Source organism: Ananas comosus, linkage group 15 (assembly GCF_001540865.1).
Source record: "Ananas comosus cultivar F153 linkage group 15, ASM154086v1, whole genome shotgun sequence".
In the NCBI taxonomy this organism is placed as follows: Eukaryota; Viridiplantae; Streptophyta; class Magnoliopsida; order Poales; family Bromeliaceae; genus Ananas; species Ananas comosus.
The window spans coordinates 1596764-1616590 of NC_033635.1; the positions used below are offsets into that span (position 1 = coordinate 1596764).

Below are 19827 nucleotides of genomic sequence, written 5' to 3' on the forward strand. Positions count from 1 at the left end.
TAATAAAAGAATAAAAAAAAAATAGAATTGTAAATTTTGACAAGGGCCGGGCATGGCGCGTACCGCTCTACCACAAATGATGATAGGCCAGTGCACCCAACAAAGTGCAATGTGGATGACGGGCCTGGGTGGACCACGGGCCTAGGGCATGGATTTTGTTGATCACCCATAGACCTCGTCCAGGTAAGTATGGGCTAAAAGCCCACGCACCACTCATTTTAGAGGACCCGGAACTACGAAGAATAATGCAATAGTCGATGTGGGATTAAAGTCCACGCATCATTTTGTATCTACTACTGTTCTGAAGACCAGGTCCACCACTAACCAGACTGGTAAAACTCAAGACAAGGTGAAATTCAATATCGTTTTGATGTAATCTACGAACAAACATTACTATATATATAGTCAACAACGGGCTTCTTTATATTACTACTTTTTCGGGCTATTCAAATGCGTCGGTTATAGATTATTTAGACGTTTAATTAGATTGGTTCATGTGCTTTGCAGGTATATAATTCAACTAAACGATAAAGCATTAGTGAGGGCAAAATAAATTAAAGATGGAAAATAAAAATAAAGTTGAAAAATCCGACCGGTTGTAGCCAGCTACCTAATTAAGAATTTACGACGGTCAAATCCAACTACAACCCTCCGCTCTGCCAACTGAGCTAAAATCGAAAGGTTTAATGCAAGAGAGAGAGAGTAATCAAAATTCTCGACCTAAGAACAACTCAAGCAACCGACTGTTCCTAAAGCAAGTGGCAAAGGACATAAAGATTGGTAGCCGAGATCCCAAATTCGAAATCTAGTTGATTCACATTTCCAACTAAGTTTATTTTCTAAATGAAATAAACGAAACGGATAGTATGCTACCTATTTCTAAAAAAAAAAAGAAAAGAAAAAAAAAAGAGAATAACTCAAGCACTGCTATGGGGCCTATGCGCTAACCGACCGTGCGCACCACGACCACAACTTACGTGACCCATAAGTAGCATTTGATTTCATCTTACATGTAGAGTTGCAAACAAAGATCCCCAGTACATATATATGTACATACATCTGCAAGGATTGATCGAGCAAACAGAAAATGTCTCTATTATTCATCATGTCATGGGGGAGTGCTAGCAAGCTCTGCGCAACCATATGTCACAGCACATTAATTACAACAGTTTTTTCAAGTTTCCAAATTGAAAGAACAAACTAAATACAAATTTTAAAACCAATCTATTAAGAGAAGCAATGTTCATGTTCACGTTCACTCCCTCTTACTGAAAGAGACCTGCAGGTCATCCACCAACCTCAGGATAACTCAAACATCGCTACGAGACCTACACGCTACTACGCTAGCCAACTGCGGCACCACCCCTTGTTATGTTGTTAGTATATAACACAAATTTGATCAAAATTTTTAAAATATTAAGTAATGCATGGATTAAGCAAATTGATAATGTATTTTCTTGTTCATTATTTCAGTGAGCAAGCTCCAAGTAACTAAGCATCAGAGGACATTGTGATGGTTTTTAATCCCCCACATTAAAATTACAAGCTAAATACAAAATTTAAAAGTGAAGCAATATGAAAAACAACGTTCACTGCCTCTTACTCTTGCTGAAAGAGGCCAAGTCCTCCACCAACCTCTCAAGATCTACAAAGGAAGATCCACTGGGCTCAGTTGCTTCTCTAGCCTTCAACTTCCACTCCCTGGCCTTCTCCCTCATCTCCCTCCCCTTCTCCCCACCCATCAACTCCCTCACCATTCTCTCCACCTCCCCTCTCGTCGCATCACTCCCAATCTCCATCCCCATCCCCCACTCCGTGCACAAGTACCGACAATTCGTCGGCTGCTCTGCGAAGAACGGCCAACATATCATCGGCACCCCCTGGTGTATGCTCTCTAACGTGGAGTTCCACCCGCAGTGGCTGAGAAAACCACCAACCGCTGGATGGGCCAGTACCGCCTTTTGGTTGCACCACTCCGCCAACAATCCCCTTCCTTCTGTCTCCTTTACAAACCCTTCTGGCAATACTGCCTTATCACCACCGACGAGATCAGGTCGCACCACCCATAGGAACGGCGACTTGGTGGCTGCTAGTCCCCATGCAAACTCTGCTAGCTGGTCCCTTGTCATGACCGCGATGCTCCCGAAGTTCACGTACACCACCGATCCTGCAACCTAGGATGGCAATTTCCAACATGACATGTTAATGCGACACAACCATGACTAAACGCATTGTGAAGTTGCTGTTAGAAATTCGAAATCAACATAAAGACATAGGAGGTAATCTTTTAAAGGGCAGAGCTAACACACGACTGCCGAACTCAAACACAACTCTAGAAACCTAAGTGTGGCCCGTATACGTACCTGTGTGTATAGCCATTTTATGCAGTTGTTATCTTCCTTCCAAAGGTTGGACCCGATGGAGGAAGAAGGGGCTGTCGGCGGGATACTATGAGACAGAAGAGAAATCGGACCGATGACGTAGAGGTTGGGGAGCCTGGAACGAATGGCGGCGAGGGCATCGTGCTCGAGGGCGTCGAACGTGTTGAGGATAATTCCGAATGCACGGGGGGCATCGTCCTCGGACTGCATGATGTTGATGTTGAGCATGATGTCGTCGGGATCAGTGGTCTGGATAAAGGACGGAATGTCGCGGAGGCGAATGTTCTTCATGCCCCTGATCCAGTCCAGGGGAGTGTCGAGGTAGCCGTTGGTTAAGTAGCTCTTATCTGCATGTGTATAATGCATGCGAGAGTAAATGTCGTACATGCAGGGAAAATATAGGCTTATTTGAGAGGAGATCATGAACACACGCATATAACTTAATTGAGCACATTGTTTATAATGCATACAACTTATTACCCATAACTGAATATCGAATGAAATGTTTGAGGTTAAAAACATGTTGAATATTAAAGTAGACAAAATATTGAGTTTTTTGTATGATTTGTATGAGGAAGGATTGAATATTGTTCTTTATCGTAGGTGGTAAATTTCTTTCAGTAGGTAGTGCTTGTTACTAGTATACTTTACATATTCTCTTTTTGGACATAAACTAATAAATTAAGAGCACATCATTAATTCGATCTGACTACGTCAAGTATACATTATTCCAACTTCTTAGTTACATTGACCTTATAGAAAGGTAATATTTGTGAAAGCTTATCCTAAGGGGAAAAAAAAACTTTCATTAAATGCTATCATTTTATGATGGCCAAAAATTTCTTTCAGTTGCTCGTGGTAAAATCTTTAGATATTTTTTTCCATTAAAGAATAAAATCGAAATTACTAAGCTAGAGAGAGATGTATACTTTTTTTTTTTTTTTTTGTGGACATGAGATAGAGTGGTGATTACGGACGTAAATATGGTGGAAATGAAGGTACCTTACCTAGTCAAGCTGGTGGAAATACGGTGGAAATGAAGGTACCTTACCTAGTCAAGCTGGTGGAAATATGGTGGAAATGAAGGTACCTTACCTAGTCAAGCTGGTTCACATAAATATATGCATGTGAAACCAAGCCAAACCGACAATTTTGATATAGTTTTGGATGCAAATGATTTGATTTTAGTTTAATCAATTTTGAAACCAAAAATTGTGGTTGGTTTTGAGTTGAAATTTTGAGAAAACTTCTTAAATTGCAAAACCAAATTATATATTTTTACGTGTATCTACAGTACTACTTATAAAAGCGTGAGTTTTAAATTTTTTCTCTTTCAAAAAATGCCTCTACTCTTTTATTAATATTTTCGTGTCCAGTAATCTCCAACCAATCATTTTAAATAATTTACTAAATAATAACTTATTCTCAAATAAAGATATATATAAATTATATATATATAATACCGGAGTTTTGATATTATAGTCTTATTTTCGATTTTAGAATATTCAAATCAACAACTATGTACAACTATAATATCATTTGTAAAAAGTTATATACAGGAAAATGTAATTTCAGATAGGATGCTTCCACAAATGTAAGCGCCAATTAGAGCATATTTGTTTCACTGAAAGTGGACTTTGTGTTGAAGTGGAATTTAAGTTGAAGTGGAATTCAGTAAAAACTACTTTTTTTTGCTCTTTGTTTCGTAAATATTATAGAAGCGAAGTTTTATTAGTTCTGCTATTTGGTTGGTAAGAAGTGTATGATATATAAAACTATAATTTATATATAAATAATAAATATTTTAATAAATAAAAATAATATAATTATTTTTTTATATAATTAAAATTTAATTTAAAATAAATAAATTATTTTTTATACATAAATTATAGTAATACAACAATAAAATTATAAAGTTAAAAAATATTAATACTTAATTAATCAATTTTTATTATATTTTAATTATACAAAATAAATAAAAAATATTAAAACTTAACTAATTAATTTTTATCATATATTAAATATGTCAACTGAATAAAAAAATAATTAGTAATATAATTAAGTATCTTTAAATATAATTATTTTTATCTAATATATTATTTTATCATCTTTTTCTTTATATCTTTTCACCATAATTGACTTCCGGTTGTTGTCAATTACGCCGTTTGAGATTAATTCAAATTTCGACCGTAACTTTGTTACGACGAACCAAACAACGAAGATATATAATTATTTATGGCGAAAACGACTTCTCTCTATTCCACTTCTACCCTACTTCCATCCAAACAAACATGCCCTTAACCAACGCAATTGTGCTAACACTATTCGTCCCTTGCCTAAACAAACTCTAAATATATATTAATTAAAATTCTTTGCAGTTACTTCAATATATGTATGAGCAATCTAAACTTGGACTAGCTAGCTAGCTACATATTTTTACTCCATAGAAATGGTGTATATTTCTTAACTCAAAAAAAAAAAAAGAAAAACAAAGAAAGAACACTACAACAAAAACGGTTTATAGCGACACTTTTAAATATAGGCACAAGTCAAAAAAGTGCTGCTAGCTAAAATTACCGACACTTTTAAAAAGTGTTGCTATATGTGGGGTCGCTAGGTATGTAGTGACAGTTAAAGAGTGTCGCTATAACCTAAAAGAGTGCCACTAATTTACCAACACTTATTTAAACATTTAGCAACCGCCGAAACTCTATCTCGTTGGCTGCGGTGGCGGAGGAGGACGACAGTAAAGGCTATTCATCTAGAATTTCAGTGGATTGAGTGAAGAGAGAAAAAAAGATGGTAATTGATTTTTCTTTTTTTTTTCTTTTCTGTTTGTAATCGGGCCAAATGGACTGGGTGTGGTGGGTTGAGTAGAGTAATCTTTTATTTTTGGTTGGATTAAGCTTTATATTTAGGTATTAGTAGATGTGTTTTTAAGTTTTAGCATAAATGGAACACTTATTCAAAAATGTCCTAAACATGTGCCGCTATAACCTAATTCTGTGTTAGTGGAACAAGAAGTCAATCTACTTAATGGGATGCTCCATATTTATAAAGCTAGTGATCTTAATTATTCTTGAGAGAAGCTATGTACACAAATACCAGTAGTATTAGTAAGAACAACTTGTAACTTTAAATAGAAGAAAAAAAAAAAACTTCTCACTCTGAAGGGAGGTGTGAACTATCTGCTAAGAATTAATATAAATTTTAAAGCAAGTTATATGTATATGCAGGTTTGGATAGTTTACACTTACCTCTTTCTTATTGGAGAGCTCTTCAGTGAAGTTTTGTTATAACAAACCTTTTAGCGGGACGTAGCCTCTCCTCACGAGCTCTGCATAGTTCATGTACCCCAGCACCCCGCCGGCGCTAGGGGTGAAGAAGATCAGGACGGGGATCCCCATCTCCTCCGCCGGGTACACCGCGAACCCCATCGCCCCGTCCGCCACCACGCACGTCACCGGATCCCCCGCGGCGCTGTGCCGTGAGATGAGCTCCTTGAGCGGGGGCCCGCACGTGAGGCGGGTGGACGCGCAGAGCTGGGGCACGTCCTGCGTCCCGTCCCGGTCGGACTGGGGCAGGGCGTCCGGGATGGTCTCGAACCGGAACCCGTCCACGCCCCGGACGGCGCCCGGCCCGCGCGACCGGACGAGCCGGGCGTGGTTGAACTCCGTGTTGACGAAGGTGATGCGGAAGCTCCCCCGCGCGTGGAGGAGCTTCGCGAGCCTCAGCATCGGCGTGACGTGGCCTTGCGCCGGGAACGGTAAAAACACCGCATGTGGTGCCGCCGCCGCAGCCGCCGCCGCCGCTTCGCCGCTGCTCTCCATAGTCTTTTCTTCTGTGCTTTTTTCTTTTAAAATCTTCTTGTGTGCCTTTCTCTCAAAAAAAAAAATCTTCTTGTGTGGTTGTGGTATAGTCGCTTGGCGTTATCACTCACCAAGTTACTTCTCCTCATCCTACTCCTTAAGTAAGTGATTTATAGACCCTGATTAATTTCCTAATTTGTTATTTCATTTTTTAATTTCGTGCCTATAGGATGTACTTTATATACGTTCGAGTCGGTTTCACTTCACGTACGTTGGAAATTTTCGATTTACTTTAGAAGCGGTGGCAATTGAAAAACACATACAGATAAGATTAGAATTGATCACGGCAATTCACGCAAGTAGGGCCCGTATCTGACAATAACTGGTGGACGGAGTCTCGAAATCCCAATTATTAATTAAGCAATTATAAATTATGCTGATGCAGCAGTGACCACTACCATCTGGTAAAGGCTTAACAACATTTTTTTTATTTTCATCCCTCACATAATTAAATATTTATTAATATTTTATTTTTTTAATATTAATTAACATTTTATTAATATTAATTAAAATTTTCGAATTGTAAAATTTGACAATTAATATTTTATTATATTGACTAACATTCTACACTCTTTTTTTTATTTCTATTCCTAGCACAATTAAATATTTATTAACATTTTTATATTTATTAAATATTTATTAAACATTTTATTATTATTAATTTAAATTTATTAAATATTTTATTATTATTAATTTAAATTTTAGTATTATAAAATTTTACAATTAATATTTTATTTTTTTAAAAAAAAAATTAAAATTATAAAAGAATAAAAAATTAGAATTGTAAAATTTGGCAGGGGCCCGCACGTGCGGCGCACGTCCTGCGTCCCGTCCCGGTCGGACCGGGGCAGGCCGTCCAGGACGGTCTCGAACCGGAGCCGGTAAAAACACCGCATGCCGTGCCGTCGCGGTTGCTGCTGCCGTTTCTCTCCATTTTCTCTTCTTTTCTACTCAAGAAAAAGAGCTTGTTGTGTGGGTCAGGTGATTTTGAAGACCCTAATTACCTAGCTAGTGTTGGGGTGTACTTTATGTTTGGGTCGGTTTCACGTAGGAAAATTTCAGTTTTCTTATTAAGAAAGTTGTTGTAATTGAAAACTTACCTCGCAGGGGAAGCTTTTCTCATAGGTAACAATTGATCAGCTTTTCACGCAACTAGGGGATTTCTTTTCGATTTCTTTTCCCTCACTCATCCTAATTATTATTCTTTTTTGAGAGAGATAGATAGTATGCTACATGCTTCGTTTATTTCATTTAAAAATAAACTTAGCTGAAAATGTGAATCAACTAGAATTCGAACTTGAAAACTCGAATACCAACTATCAAGTCCTTTGCCACTTGCACTAGGGACGATCGGTACTCATCCTAATTATCAATCAAAATTAATGAATGGTTATAAATTATAAATACAAATTAAAATTTTTGTATCATAAATTTTTGTATTCATAATAGCATAATAGTCATACTATATATATATATATATATATATATATATATANATAAAAGTTATAATACACGTGCAATTAATATACATTATATTTATAAATTAAATTAATTTTAAATTAAAATAAATTTTACATTTGTATTTTAAATTTAAATAGTTATTTATGATATAGGTTTTTTAAAATTGATTTATTTTTAATTTTTGATTTATTTATAAATATGTTTGTAATTTATTTACACTGTAATTATTTTTAATGTGTTTCAAAAAATACGAAATCTTATATAACGCTAAAATAAAATTCATTATACTTTTAGGTGGAGGAGAATTGCAACTTTGTCTCTAATTAGGGGCTATTTGGATTGATCAATTTCTAGATTCAACATAACTCGAGTATAGTGGAGTTTGAGTATTTTTAAAGTGTGGTTATTTTTTTGTTGTTTATTTAATTTGATGTAACTCATACTCTTTTGTTTATTTTTTGGTATAATTTGGTACTGATAAAATTATTCTTTTAAGTTTTATTATTTATTTTGGTGTAAGTAAATTCGTTATTTTCTAAATATAGTGATAAACTTATCTCAAAAAAATTCAATCTATTAAATAATTAAATTTCTCATTATTATTTGGAAATAATATTAATCTATTATAAAAAAAAATAACTCTAATCCATTCTAAATAAAGTAAAGGTTAGGTTTTAAATATTTAATAATTTTTCTAGAGAAAGTTAAGTATAGTAAAATTTGAGTTTGGTATTTTAGAGTAATAAATCAAGAATAAATAAAGTAAAAATCTAATATAATTTGAATTACCTTATTCTTTTTGAGTTATAGAGAGGCAAATAACGAAAGTAATAAAATTTGAATTCTACCTCACCAGGTGCGCCAAATTAAACAGCCCCTTAGATCATGTTACTTCAAATAACAACATGGAAATAATATATTTAACCCCAAATTAAATAATATGGTATCTAAAGTACGATGAGAAGGTCAAATAATTGTGACGAGTTATTTGACTACACGTACCCTTTATGGACAGAACGTGAGCTAAGCTCAGGATTAGATTGCGTGGCATGCATGATCATAAATGTTTGGAAGAGCACGTCAGATCAATAAAGGTTTATATCAAAGTTATCAACTAGGTACCAATAGTTGTTAGGTCCCGACATTTGATCTCTGGATTAATAAGATTTGAATCTAATTACTTTTGCTTAATTTGGAACTCATGTTTTCGACACCAAGCTTAGAAAAATTAAATAAATTACGTATGAAAACCTTAAAATTGGAGTTTAAGGGTTAATGAAAAAAATTAGGCTAAATAGATTAAATTACTAGATTCTCTGTAGGAAGACACTCGAAGCAAAGCACGTGACGATGCAGATTTAAGCCACAATGGTGAAGCTAGATTTATTGAATGCGATTATTATCCACTAAACCTAGTTTGGTGAACCTGATATGGATTTTAAAATGTTAATAATACCATCATATATATTTGCAATACATACCTCCACCAGATATTGGAAAATCGACACTTAGATTTTTCACTAGATAAAATTACAATAATGGCCACGTGACTCTGTAGCGTGATTTAATTAGAAGAATCAACAAAAGATTGGCTACTTGGTCTCTTTCTATACGGTAACTATTTGACTATTTTTTAATTATTTTTTCCCTTTAATTTGTGTAACTTTGGTCAACTTATACTGAATCTGAACAATAATAGAGTGCATAATTGAATTGAAAATTTTCTCAAGGACTCAAAATGGTCGTTTCATCCTCCTAATCACCTACTTGTTTACCTAAATTGTGGCCCATCACATTTTGTTAATTTCTTTTCTTTCTTTTTTCTTTTTTTTTGACTTGCACATGTATTTTGTTAAATCTATCATGTTTCACATGCACATTTCTTCTTTTCTCTTTTTTCCCCCTAAAGTAACATTTTTTTTTTTGTTATTGTTTACGAGATTTAGAATCACATTTTGTTATGCTTAATATTAAACGTAGTAAATTGTAATCATGGACATGGTGTTTCAGAACAAGCTATATATAGCTTGCAGTTGGTGATTATCATTAATTAATTAATAGTTGATGAACGACACCGATTAATTAGCAGTGGATTTCGGACTCTAATTGCAATCGGAATATATATGGCATGTGGCATGTTCAAGAGTGTTAGCTCAGCTTGTCGTTCTTAAAAACAAATTTCTTTTAATTTTCTAGGAAAAAAAATCGTTCGTAAACAAATTATCACTAAAACCAATTACATTACGAGATCTGATTTTAGCTACTTAAAGCTTTATTCGCACAACAACATTATGACATTAGCATGGTTTATGATCAGATTGTTTAGGAAAAAAGATCATCCTATGCATTTAATTATACAGTTTATAAAATGATGTAAATTTAATTTATTAGAAATCGTAGCATGATTCTCAAAAAAAAAAAGAAAAAAGAGATGGGCCCTACAAGTACTCAATTTTTGCTTGGATGAGAGATTCACACAAAAATTTCATTTCGTGAAAAAAAAAGCCTAACTTTTTAGATTGTTCCTTTTTTTTTTTTGTCTACATTAATTTTTTGTTTTAAAATAATCATTAATTTATATTCTCTATGTATATATAAACACTATTTTTATTTTTAAATAGAAATTTATACACACAATAAGTAATGAGACTTTTGCGCTCAAATTGGAGCATGCAGCACGTGCTAAGATGTACGTTTATTTCATTTAGAAATAAACTTAGCTGAAAATATGAATCAATTATGATTTATGATTCGAATTCAGAACCTCAAAGTATCAATTACCAAACCTTTTGCTATTTGCGCTAGAGATGATCGGTTATTTATGTTTGTTAATATATTGTCAAACACATATGGTATTTTTAATTGCATTTGTATAACTAATCAATCATGACACTTCACATCATGCCAACACATCGACAACATAATATATAGAAGATCAATAGAAGAGGACCCAAAGCATTTCTCATCTGTAAATATTAATCATGTGTATGATAATTTTATATAATTTCTTAAAAATATATGTATATAGAGTACTCAAAATCAAGTCTCTATGTTGTGATTGTCAAAGTATCAAAAATATTAAAAGGTAATCTTTTGAGAAATTTATAGTAACAGTCAAGATGTTTCAGAAGAGGGGAAATGCTTCGGATTTCCAAAATATTGCTGCTATATATAAAGTGTTATTTGTTAATCATTCAACAATTTAAGTAAGAGAGGGCAATATGAAAGCTCATTTCTCGCAAACATTAATGAAACACACAACCTATTCTTACCACATACAATTTAGTCTTAGCCGCAGTCTAATGCCCATATCGCTATCACAATTATCAAATTACAGACAATTACACTCCTTTGGCGCATGTTACTAATTTAACTAACATAACAAAAGGTGCAGGAGTATGCACTAGAAATTTTGGTCCGTACATATACAGCCAATAACAAAATCAAATTATTAAGAGCTCAAGGCGGGGGTACCTGGTACCTGCCGCCTTGAGCTCTTAATTTCTTCTTTTTCTTGCATTTACTGTGCTTTTGTCTTGGAAAGCTGCGATCATCTCTTCACTAACTGCATCTTCATGCGATTCTTACTCTTTAAGGCGGGGGTACCTGCCGACGATATTGACTGTGTCCGGGCCCTTTGGACCTCTACAACAGCAATTACCACCACAGCTCAAAGAACCAAGGCCTTAACCTCCATGGCGGCTACTTGGTGGGTTGTCTGGACGGAAAGAAACAACCTTATTTTCAGAACAATGTCTTATGTCTCCTAATGCCACCCGAGCCCTGGAGCGGGCTTTTCTTCTTACAAATTTGTGGTCTGATTCTCTGATGTTACCCTCCACGCACCACCTTTTTTAATCCTTTCTCCTTTTTTCCTTTTTTTTGTTTTCTTTTCGTCTTTTTCCTGTTTTGTTTCTCTTCTTGCTTTTCTTTTGCTCCGGAAGCCCTGGATGCTTCCATACTGTTTGACTAGTTCACTTATCAATGAATGAAGAAGGTAGCTAGTCTATCTCTTTCTCAAAAAAAAAAAAAATAAAATAAAAAAAATCACATAATTTCTATCGGTTTTCATAAAACTTATGAATCAAAAAGTAAAATGATTCCTTATGATCATATACAATCAAACGTAGCGGTTAGAGTCTACGTTATAACGATTCAATTTTTCCCATCTCGATGGATCGAACCACTCCGAGCCAACCCAACCCGACACGGACCCAAACTCAAACCGGAATCTTGCAAGACCGGCTAACCGGGTCCCACAGCGCCGGGACCAGATACTTCCTCCCGTTCACCCCGACCACGTTGTAGCTCCCCCCGCTGACCGGGTCAACCCTGAGCTCCCCGGCGTACCCGGGGTAGGCCCCACGGCCGTACGCCCCGGGGCACGCCGCCCCGACCTCGACGGGGGCCCCACCGTCGCCCTCGTAGTACCCGCCGCCGTACGGGTTGGTCACCGCCCCGGCCAATAGGATCGCGAGGTTGGTCACCATCCCGTCCACCCCCACGTCCCCGTTGGGCGCCCCCAGCGCCGCCACGTGGCCGGCCCTCGGCCCGTAGTAGTCCGCCACGTGGAACGGCCACGCGCACCGCCCCGGGCACTGCGCCGCGGAGTCCCCCACCCACACGTGCGCCGCCGAGCGGGAGTGGGAGTGGGAGTGGGACCCGCACGCGCTCGTGCAGAAGCCGTCGACCGCGACGTCGGCCGCGGTGAGCACCACCGCCGCTCCCCCGCGCATCACGCCGAGCCGCGCCGCGAGCTCCGACATCTGCGCTCTGTTCAGAAGCTTGCCGAGAGAGTAGCCCGCGTCGGAGATTTGGTTGGAAAGTATGATCTCCGTCGTCCGCTTACCGGCCTTCCGGACGTAGTAGTCTACTGTCTCCCACCACTCGGCCACGGAGGTGGGGAGCGTGGGGCTGCGGTCGCGACCGTCGGGAGCTAGAGAGAGGATGAAGTCGGAGACGATGGCTTTCTGGTTCGGCGTGAAGGCGCCGTACCACAGAATGGATATAGGTATGTGGCCTTCGAGCAAAGGCCCGTTGTGGTAGGTAAAGATGGTAGGAGGAGGTTGGTAGAGAGAGTTTAGCTTTCGAGAGGCGAAGCATAGATCGGTGGTGAAGCTTACGAGAAGGAGAACGACGAGGGTGGTCGTGGACATGTTTTCGAAGGGGTGTAGAAAACTGGTGCAGGAGTGCATGCGTGGAGAGGAGAGGGAAGGGGGGAGGTGGGGTTATTAAAGGGGTTGGGAATGAGGGGAATATTAATTGAGGCGTTGCATGAGGAAGGAGAGGGAGTGAAGGGAAGGGAAGTATCATGTTCTGTTTCTTTGCAGTCCATGACGGGTGCAATGGATAACCGGATTCTTAAGATAAGATGAAAAAAAGCAAATATTTATCGAGTCCGGCTACTATGCTATTAATAGCACGAAGCACTTGGTGCTACCAAGTTTTCCGCCATTAGATCTACCCTTTTGATCATTTTCACCCGTTAGATTAGACTATTCAACCAACCACCCACTCAACCCTAGGGGGCCCACATTATTCTAACCGCACATCTCTTAATCCAATGACAAAAAACTTGGTAACACTAATGACTTGGTGCTATTAATAGCATAGTAACCTAGTTCATATTTATCTCCCTATGCACTATTTTCTTTTGGTTTACTTCGTTTTGGTTGGTTTTGGCCCATATATAATTTATAGTTAGCCCATGCACTATGGGCCGAGATGCTTGACGTTGGGAATATACAGAGATATTCATATTCATAAGAGAATACTTGTTCGACCGGAGGAATGCTATTTGCGTTGTTGTACGCTGGTTAAAAAAAAAAAAAAAATTGAACGAAGTTTGGCAGAGTGATTTAGCTGAACCATAGCTTGGAATTCAATGCATTAATCCCGTCAAATATAAGTTTTGTAGCTTTAAATCAACTACCATCCTAAGCTCACAGTGCAATTGCATCAGGATGTTCCAATAATAGGCATTGTGATTCTCGATGTCCTCCACTTATTGCCATAATAAAACCCCATCAATTTGAGAAGTAGGCATTGTGATTCTCGATGGCCTCCGGGGGTACGATGGCTCGGTTAGTTCCTACGGCGGCACACCAAGTCGGGGCGGCGGCGAGGCCCCGAGCGGCGGTCGGCAGGCGGCTCTGGGTTCCAACGAGTCGCGGCGGCTCGGGGATCGAGACTACGATAGCGCGCGTTACGAGAAAGGCTGAGGGAGGCAGAAGTCTCGAGGTTTACGTGAGTTCGGAACGTAGGCAGAGGGGGTCTCCAGCGAGGTGTTTAACTCCTCCTTCATCTTTTCAGGTTAAGCCTGCTCTTCTGCCTCAAGGCTTGCCTAGGGAGGAGGATGATCCTACTTTGGGAATTGGGGAACCCGAGGTCTTTAAGGCCTCAAGTCAAACCTTGGGATTCATTTATTCGTTGGTTTTCGGGCCAACACTAATTACTCTGACTATCTGGATGGCACCGGCTTGGGAGGGTGCTTTGGGTCCTGGGCCGGTAACAAATGGCCTGTACACTGGGGCTCGGGACATTGGGTCGTACTCAGTCGGGTTCGGATCTCGGCCCATGTTGGGCGTGGTGTTCATTTGGGCTGGGGGCATTGGGCCGCTTTTGGTCGGGCAGAGGAACGGGCCGCCTAGGGGCCTTCGAATCTGGACCGGCTCTGTAAGTCCCTGCCGAGCTCTGCGAAGCGAATTTCCAGTGCCCGAAGCCCACGGATCGCGGATTGAGTCCATCTACAAGAGGCTACCTAAGGACGCAAGCTTTCTCACGACGGTGCGAGGGATGGCCGGTCGGAAGGCATGTGACAGGGACCCGAGTTCGTGGACCGGAGGAGCGGAGATCGCCGCCCAAGGCGCCGCTTCAACCCTCTCGTCTAATCCTGTGAAAACTGTCGCCACGGTCGAAGCGGACATCTCGGAAGCACTATCTTCCTTTCCTTGCTTTCATGCGGCTCCCCATTCCGGGCCCGACACGGGGGGAGAGCTGGAAGGCATGTCGCCACAACAATCGTTCTTGCTGGTTAATGGTGGAGATAGTCCGCCGGCGAAATCGACTAGAACCAGTAAGCGACTGGCCATGTCCAACAGGGCATCTATACTGACCAAGGCGATGGCAAGGAAGAGCTATTTGCGCGAAGGTGGGGAAGCTTCTGGGCTGAGATCCGCTGTTAAGTCGATCATCAACAAGAGCCGCCTCTATGGGGTTAGCTTGGGACCGAACGAGGCGAAGCTTTTCTCCTCGTTTCTGAAAGATCGTATGTAGGTGGGAGCCTGAGGCTGTTTTTGGTTTTTGCTTTTTGGTGCTTTGGGTCTATTATTGTTTGATGATTAGCATATGTAGCTGGAACGTTAGAGGGCTTAATGACCCGTCTAAACGTTGTGCCGTTAGGGCCGTAGTTTCGAAGTTACGCAATGCGGTGGTCTGTCTTCAGGAGTCCAAAGTCAGTCATGTATCTGGGTCATTTCTTAGGAGTTTCGGAGGGTCCTTGCTTAACAAATGCGTTTTTTTGGAAGCTGAGGGTGCTTCAGGGGGTATTATCACAGGTTGGAGCTCCCGTTTCTTCTCTTGCACTGATGTTTTCGTGAGGAAATATTCCATCACTACGGCACTGTCCTCCGCCATGTGCGGGATAAATTTCTATGTTACAAATGTTTATGGGCCAGCATCATGGGATGGAAAGGAAGAGTTTTTCTCTGAACTGGCACATCTTAAGGATATTTGTGTGGGTAAGTGGATCATCTGTGGGGATTTTAACTGTACCAGGGGACAGGAGGAGAGAAGAGGTAAGATTTGGAGCACTAGAGCCACGAAACTTTTCAACGAGCTAATCAGGGAGCTCGCATTGATCGACCCTCCCATGGCTAATCAGGTGTTCACATGGTCCAACTTGCAAGCGAGTCCGACGTGTGCTCGGCTTGACCGCTTTCTAATTTCCACTGAATGGGATCAAGATTTCCCACTAACCAGAATCGAAGCATTACCTAGAATTACTTCCGATCATTTTCCTATCTTGCTTACTGCTAGGAATAACTCCAGGGAGAAGAACAAGATTTTCCGCTTTGAGGAAGCCTGGCTTAATCATGAGGGGTTCATTGCTAAAATACCTGAGTGGTGGGAGGAGAGTGTTCAGGGTACACAAACTAAGTCAGCTGCGGCTTCTTTCACAGCAAAGCTGAGACATTGTCGGAAGAGGATCAAGGAATGGTGCGCTACAGAGTTCCATAGTATTAGAAACCTCAAGAAACAATTAATGGATGATATACAGAAAATCGACAAAGTAGAAGAACTCGGCGACCTATCGCAGGCCTTATTTTCCGAAAGAGTGCAACTTAAGGCGAAGCTAAGTGAGGTCATTAACGACGAGACATCGTTGTGGAGAACCAGGGCCAAACAACACTGGCTAAAAGAGGGGGATGCCAACACGAAATTCTACCATGCAGTGGCGAACGGTAGACGGAGGGCTAACTGGGTTGGCCCGATCGCGGATAACGATAGTAATTATCAATCCGAAGAGGAGAAGAAATCATACTTGTATAGATCCTTCAAAGCTCTTTTCACTCCCGAGGACTCAAGCCCGGCTTCCTTCGGGGATTGGGGTCGTTTATTTCGCTCTAATCGCGTGGAAGGTTCGGACCTAATGAGGTTAACCGAATCTTTCAACCTGGACGAGATTAAGCGGGCTGTTTTTCAACTTGGGGGTGATAAGGCTCCGGGCCCAGATGGGTTCCCATTAAAATTCTATCAGACATTTTGGGACACCCTAAAGGAGGATATTGCTCACCTTTTTCAAGAGATGCATGAGGGAAGGTTGTCCACTGCTCCCTTCGATTATGCGTTCATATGCCTTATTCCCAAGAAGGAAGGGCCGGTGCGTGCTAATGACTATCGACCCATAAGTTTACTGAACGGGATCCAAAAAATCTTATCCAAGGTGTTGGCTAATCGGTTAGAGTTGGTCATGAAGGAACTGATTTCCCCGACACAATCCGCTTTCCTGAAGGGCAGAAATATCACTGACGCGTTCGTTACCGTGTCGGAACTTGTCGGTTGGGGTTGCAAAACGTCAGTGGAAGGGGTGGGAGTAAAAGTCGACTTCGAGAAAGCTTATGACAGGATTTATTGGCCCTTCCTTTTTCGCATTCTTCGCTGGTGGGGATTTGATGCAAAGTGGTGCGATTGGATAGAGTTGTGCGTTTGTCATGCGAAGGTAGCAATACTGGTCAACGGACAACCGACTAATTGGATTAAAACAAAGAGGGGTGTAAGGCAAGGGGATCCGCTTTCGCCCTTCTTGTTCTTACTCGTGGCGGAGTGCTTGACCCGAATGACCAACGAGGCGATCGCCAACAATCTCCTCATAGGCATTGGGCCTTCCGAGGCGAGCAGGGTCACCCTTATTCAATTTGCGGACGATACTTTCTTCTTCTGCGAGGCAAGAAGCAGGTGCATGAGAAATCTTAAATTCCTATGGCATTTATTTGAATGGGCTTCAGGTATGAAGATCAACAGAGAGAAGTCAGAACTATACTACCTAGGCCAAGAGGTTGGTAAAGGAGTTAGATTGGCAAACATTCTTGAGTGTAGAACGGGAGTGTTTCCGACCAAATATCTGGGATTACCCCTATCTCCCAGACCACCTTCTAAGGAGGCGTGGAGGGGGGTTATTCAAAAATTTCATCTTAAAATCGGAGGCTGGCAAGCTAAACTTCTTTCTCGGGGGGGCAGACTCATTTTGGTCAACGCGGTTCTTACAAACATACCCCTATTCTCCCTAGCGGTCTTCAAAGCTCCAAGGTGGGTGATTAAGCGCATTGAAGCACTTAGGAGAGATTTTTTTGGAACGGCGGACGTAACTCCCGCGCAAGGGCTGCTTGTTTGCATGGAAAAACGTTTGTAGAAGTAAGAAGGAAGGGGGACTGGGCATCTAGATGTAGCACATGAATCTAGCGTTACTGACGAAGTGGTGGTGGAAATTTCACACGGCTCCACATCTGCAATGGAATAAGCTAATTCCGAGCTGTACATTCGAAGGAGAATACCTTTGAGAGAAGGCAATTCCTTCAGACCTTTCTCTAACTGGTGGAAGGGAGTTCTAAGCCTTAATACGATTTTCAAATGGGGAATGGCATACAAGCTGGGTAACGGACATTCTATAGATTTTTGGTCGCGATAGGTGGACTGGAGAGAAACGTTGAACCTTTCTTTTCCGGAGGCCTTTCAGGCGGCGGGGAGGAGAAACATTAAGGTTAGCGAATGTTTCATGATGGGGGTTGGAACTGGACTAGGATTCTAGGAACGATGTTTGGACAAGCGCAAGGGCAGGTACCCAACCTAACTGAGCTGGTACAAGGGTTTCAGCCCGCATCATCGACCAGAGACCGGACACGATCCAATGGCGATGGAACACTGACGGTCAGTTCTCGGTCAGATCGGCCTATTCGGCGCTGACAGACGGAGGGATGAGAAACGTTCGCATTTCCAAGATCTGGGAACTGAAAATTCCTTTAAAGGTTAAAGTGTTCTGCTGATAGTGCTCAAGAAAAGAACTCTACTCGTGATACATAGTCAAGAGAGGGATCACCAACGATCCTACCTGCGTCCTGTGTGGAACGCGAGAGGAGACTGTGGACTCCATCGTTCTGTCAATGCGTGTTCAGCAAATTTATCATTGTACAGGGGTGGGCGATATACAGGCACAGGATCTGGGGGACGAAGTGGAACTTGTCTGGGAAAAATGGTCAGATAGAAAGGATCGGATCGCGAAGAGAACTAGACTCACTGAGCTGCTAGGCTGCTGGTGGACTATCTGGAAGGTGAGGAATGACCTGATTTTTAGGAATAGACTACCGAATCCTGAAATAGCTGTCCTTTGGCTTAAGATATTACTGAAGGAGTGGGAATCGTTGCTCTCGACTTTGAACTTAGACTTAAGATACTATGAAGGAGTGGGAATCGTTGTTGTTGTTTTTTTTTTTTTTTTTTTTTTTTTTTCTCTTCTCTCTGTTATCGGGGCCTGGCTGCCCACCCTTGTAGCCAATTCATCATTCCGTGAATTGAAGCGGGTGCGTGCTACCTTTTTCTTCAAAAAAAAAAAAAAAAAAATTATTCAATTGCTGTTGATTCATCGGCTCAGGGCTTGATTGGATTCAAAACTCTTAACGGTCAGTTTTTGGCCCAGCCTAAAAATTGCGCCATCCTTAAAGTTTGATCTATGGCTCAATCATGACAGCGAGTAGCCCAAATCACTCGGTACGTTTAATTATGGGCCCAATTAACAAGAAATTAAAAATATCTATTTTTTGGACGTCTTGGATCGAACTGTGTGTGCGTTTGGAGTAGGTGGCCCGTGGGCCTACACGGTCGTCACGCCACGACGCGCCATTGTCATTCAAACTTGTAGTAGCACCTTACCTCATTAGCTTGAGAATAAAAAATATAATAATTTATCTAAGCAAATTATTTACCGTTTATTTTTCTAAAGTAAGTTTACCGGCATAAAAAAAAAAAAAACTTAAAAAAGGCCAGTCAAAGACGATGTGGCACGTCTTCCAAAGCCAGCCAACCACCCAGAGGAGCTGCCCCCACCAGAAAATGTGGTCGAGTCAAAAAAAGCCCCGGTGCCCCCACCAACCCCACTCAACTTCCTCGCGACCACGCCGCACGCATGACCCGCACGTGCTCCTACCTACCCCCGCCCTTGTATTCCAAAAAAAAAAAAAATCATGATTATTTTTAAAAAAAAAAAAAAAAGTTTTCACAATTTATTTTAGGAGAAATTTTCATAAAATTCACGAACTTACTTTATGATTTACACGCTGCCGAACCAAATAGTATGATGTGTGTTTAATGCGAATCACTAATTTTGAATTCAATTTTGAAAAATATAAAATTTCGACCTTCTTCTCTCGTGGATGGTTGAATTTTTTTTTGAAAAAAATAATCATCTATTTTATTTATTTTTAAAATAAATTTAATTAAAAATATGAAATAATTAAATTCAAAGGTGATGCATTAGGTACGGTCATCAGTGTGGACACTAGAATTTTTCAAAAACTGCAATTGTGAGATTATAGAAATTAGGGGTAAAATTTTTTCTTTAAAGA

The 19827-nt window shown here is 40.3% G+C and overlaps 2 protein-coding genes across 2 annotated transcripts; both read right to left on the minus strand.

Annotated features, from left to right (window-relative positions):
• On the minus strand, positions 1407 to 6288 carry LOC109721023 (7-deoxyloganetin glucosyltransferase-like). Its single transcript, XM_020248419.1, has 3 exons — positions 5686 to 6288; positions 2364 to 2728; positions 1407 to 2174 (listed from the first exon to the last, which is right to left on the minus strand). Exons 1-3 carry the CDS (start codon positions 6209 to 6211, stop codon positions 1590 to 1592), a joined length of 1476 nt encoding a protein of 491 aa, XP_020104008.1. The 5' UTR covers positions 6212 to 6288; the 3' UTR covers positions 1407 to 1589.
• On the minus strand, positions 11789 to 12920 carry LOC109721024 (protein EXORDIUM-like 1). The gene has a single exon (XM_020248421.1). The coding sequence runs from the start codon at positions 12904 to 12906 to the stop codon at positions 11932 to 11934; it is 975 nt and encodes a 324-aa protein (XP_020104010.1). The 5' UTR covers positions 12907 to 12920; the 3' UTR covers positions 11789 to 11931.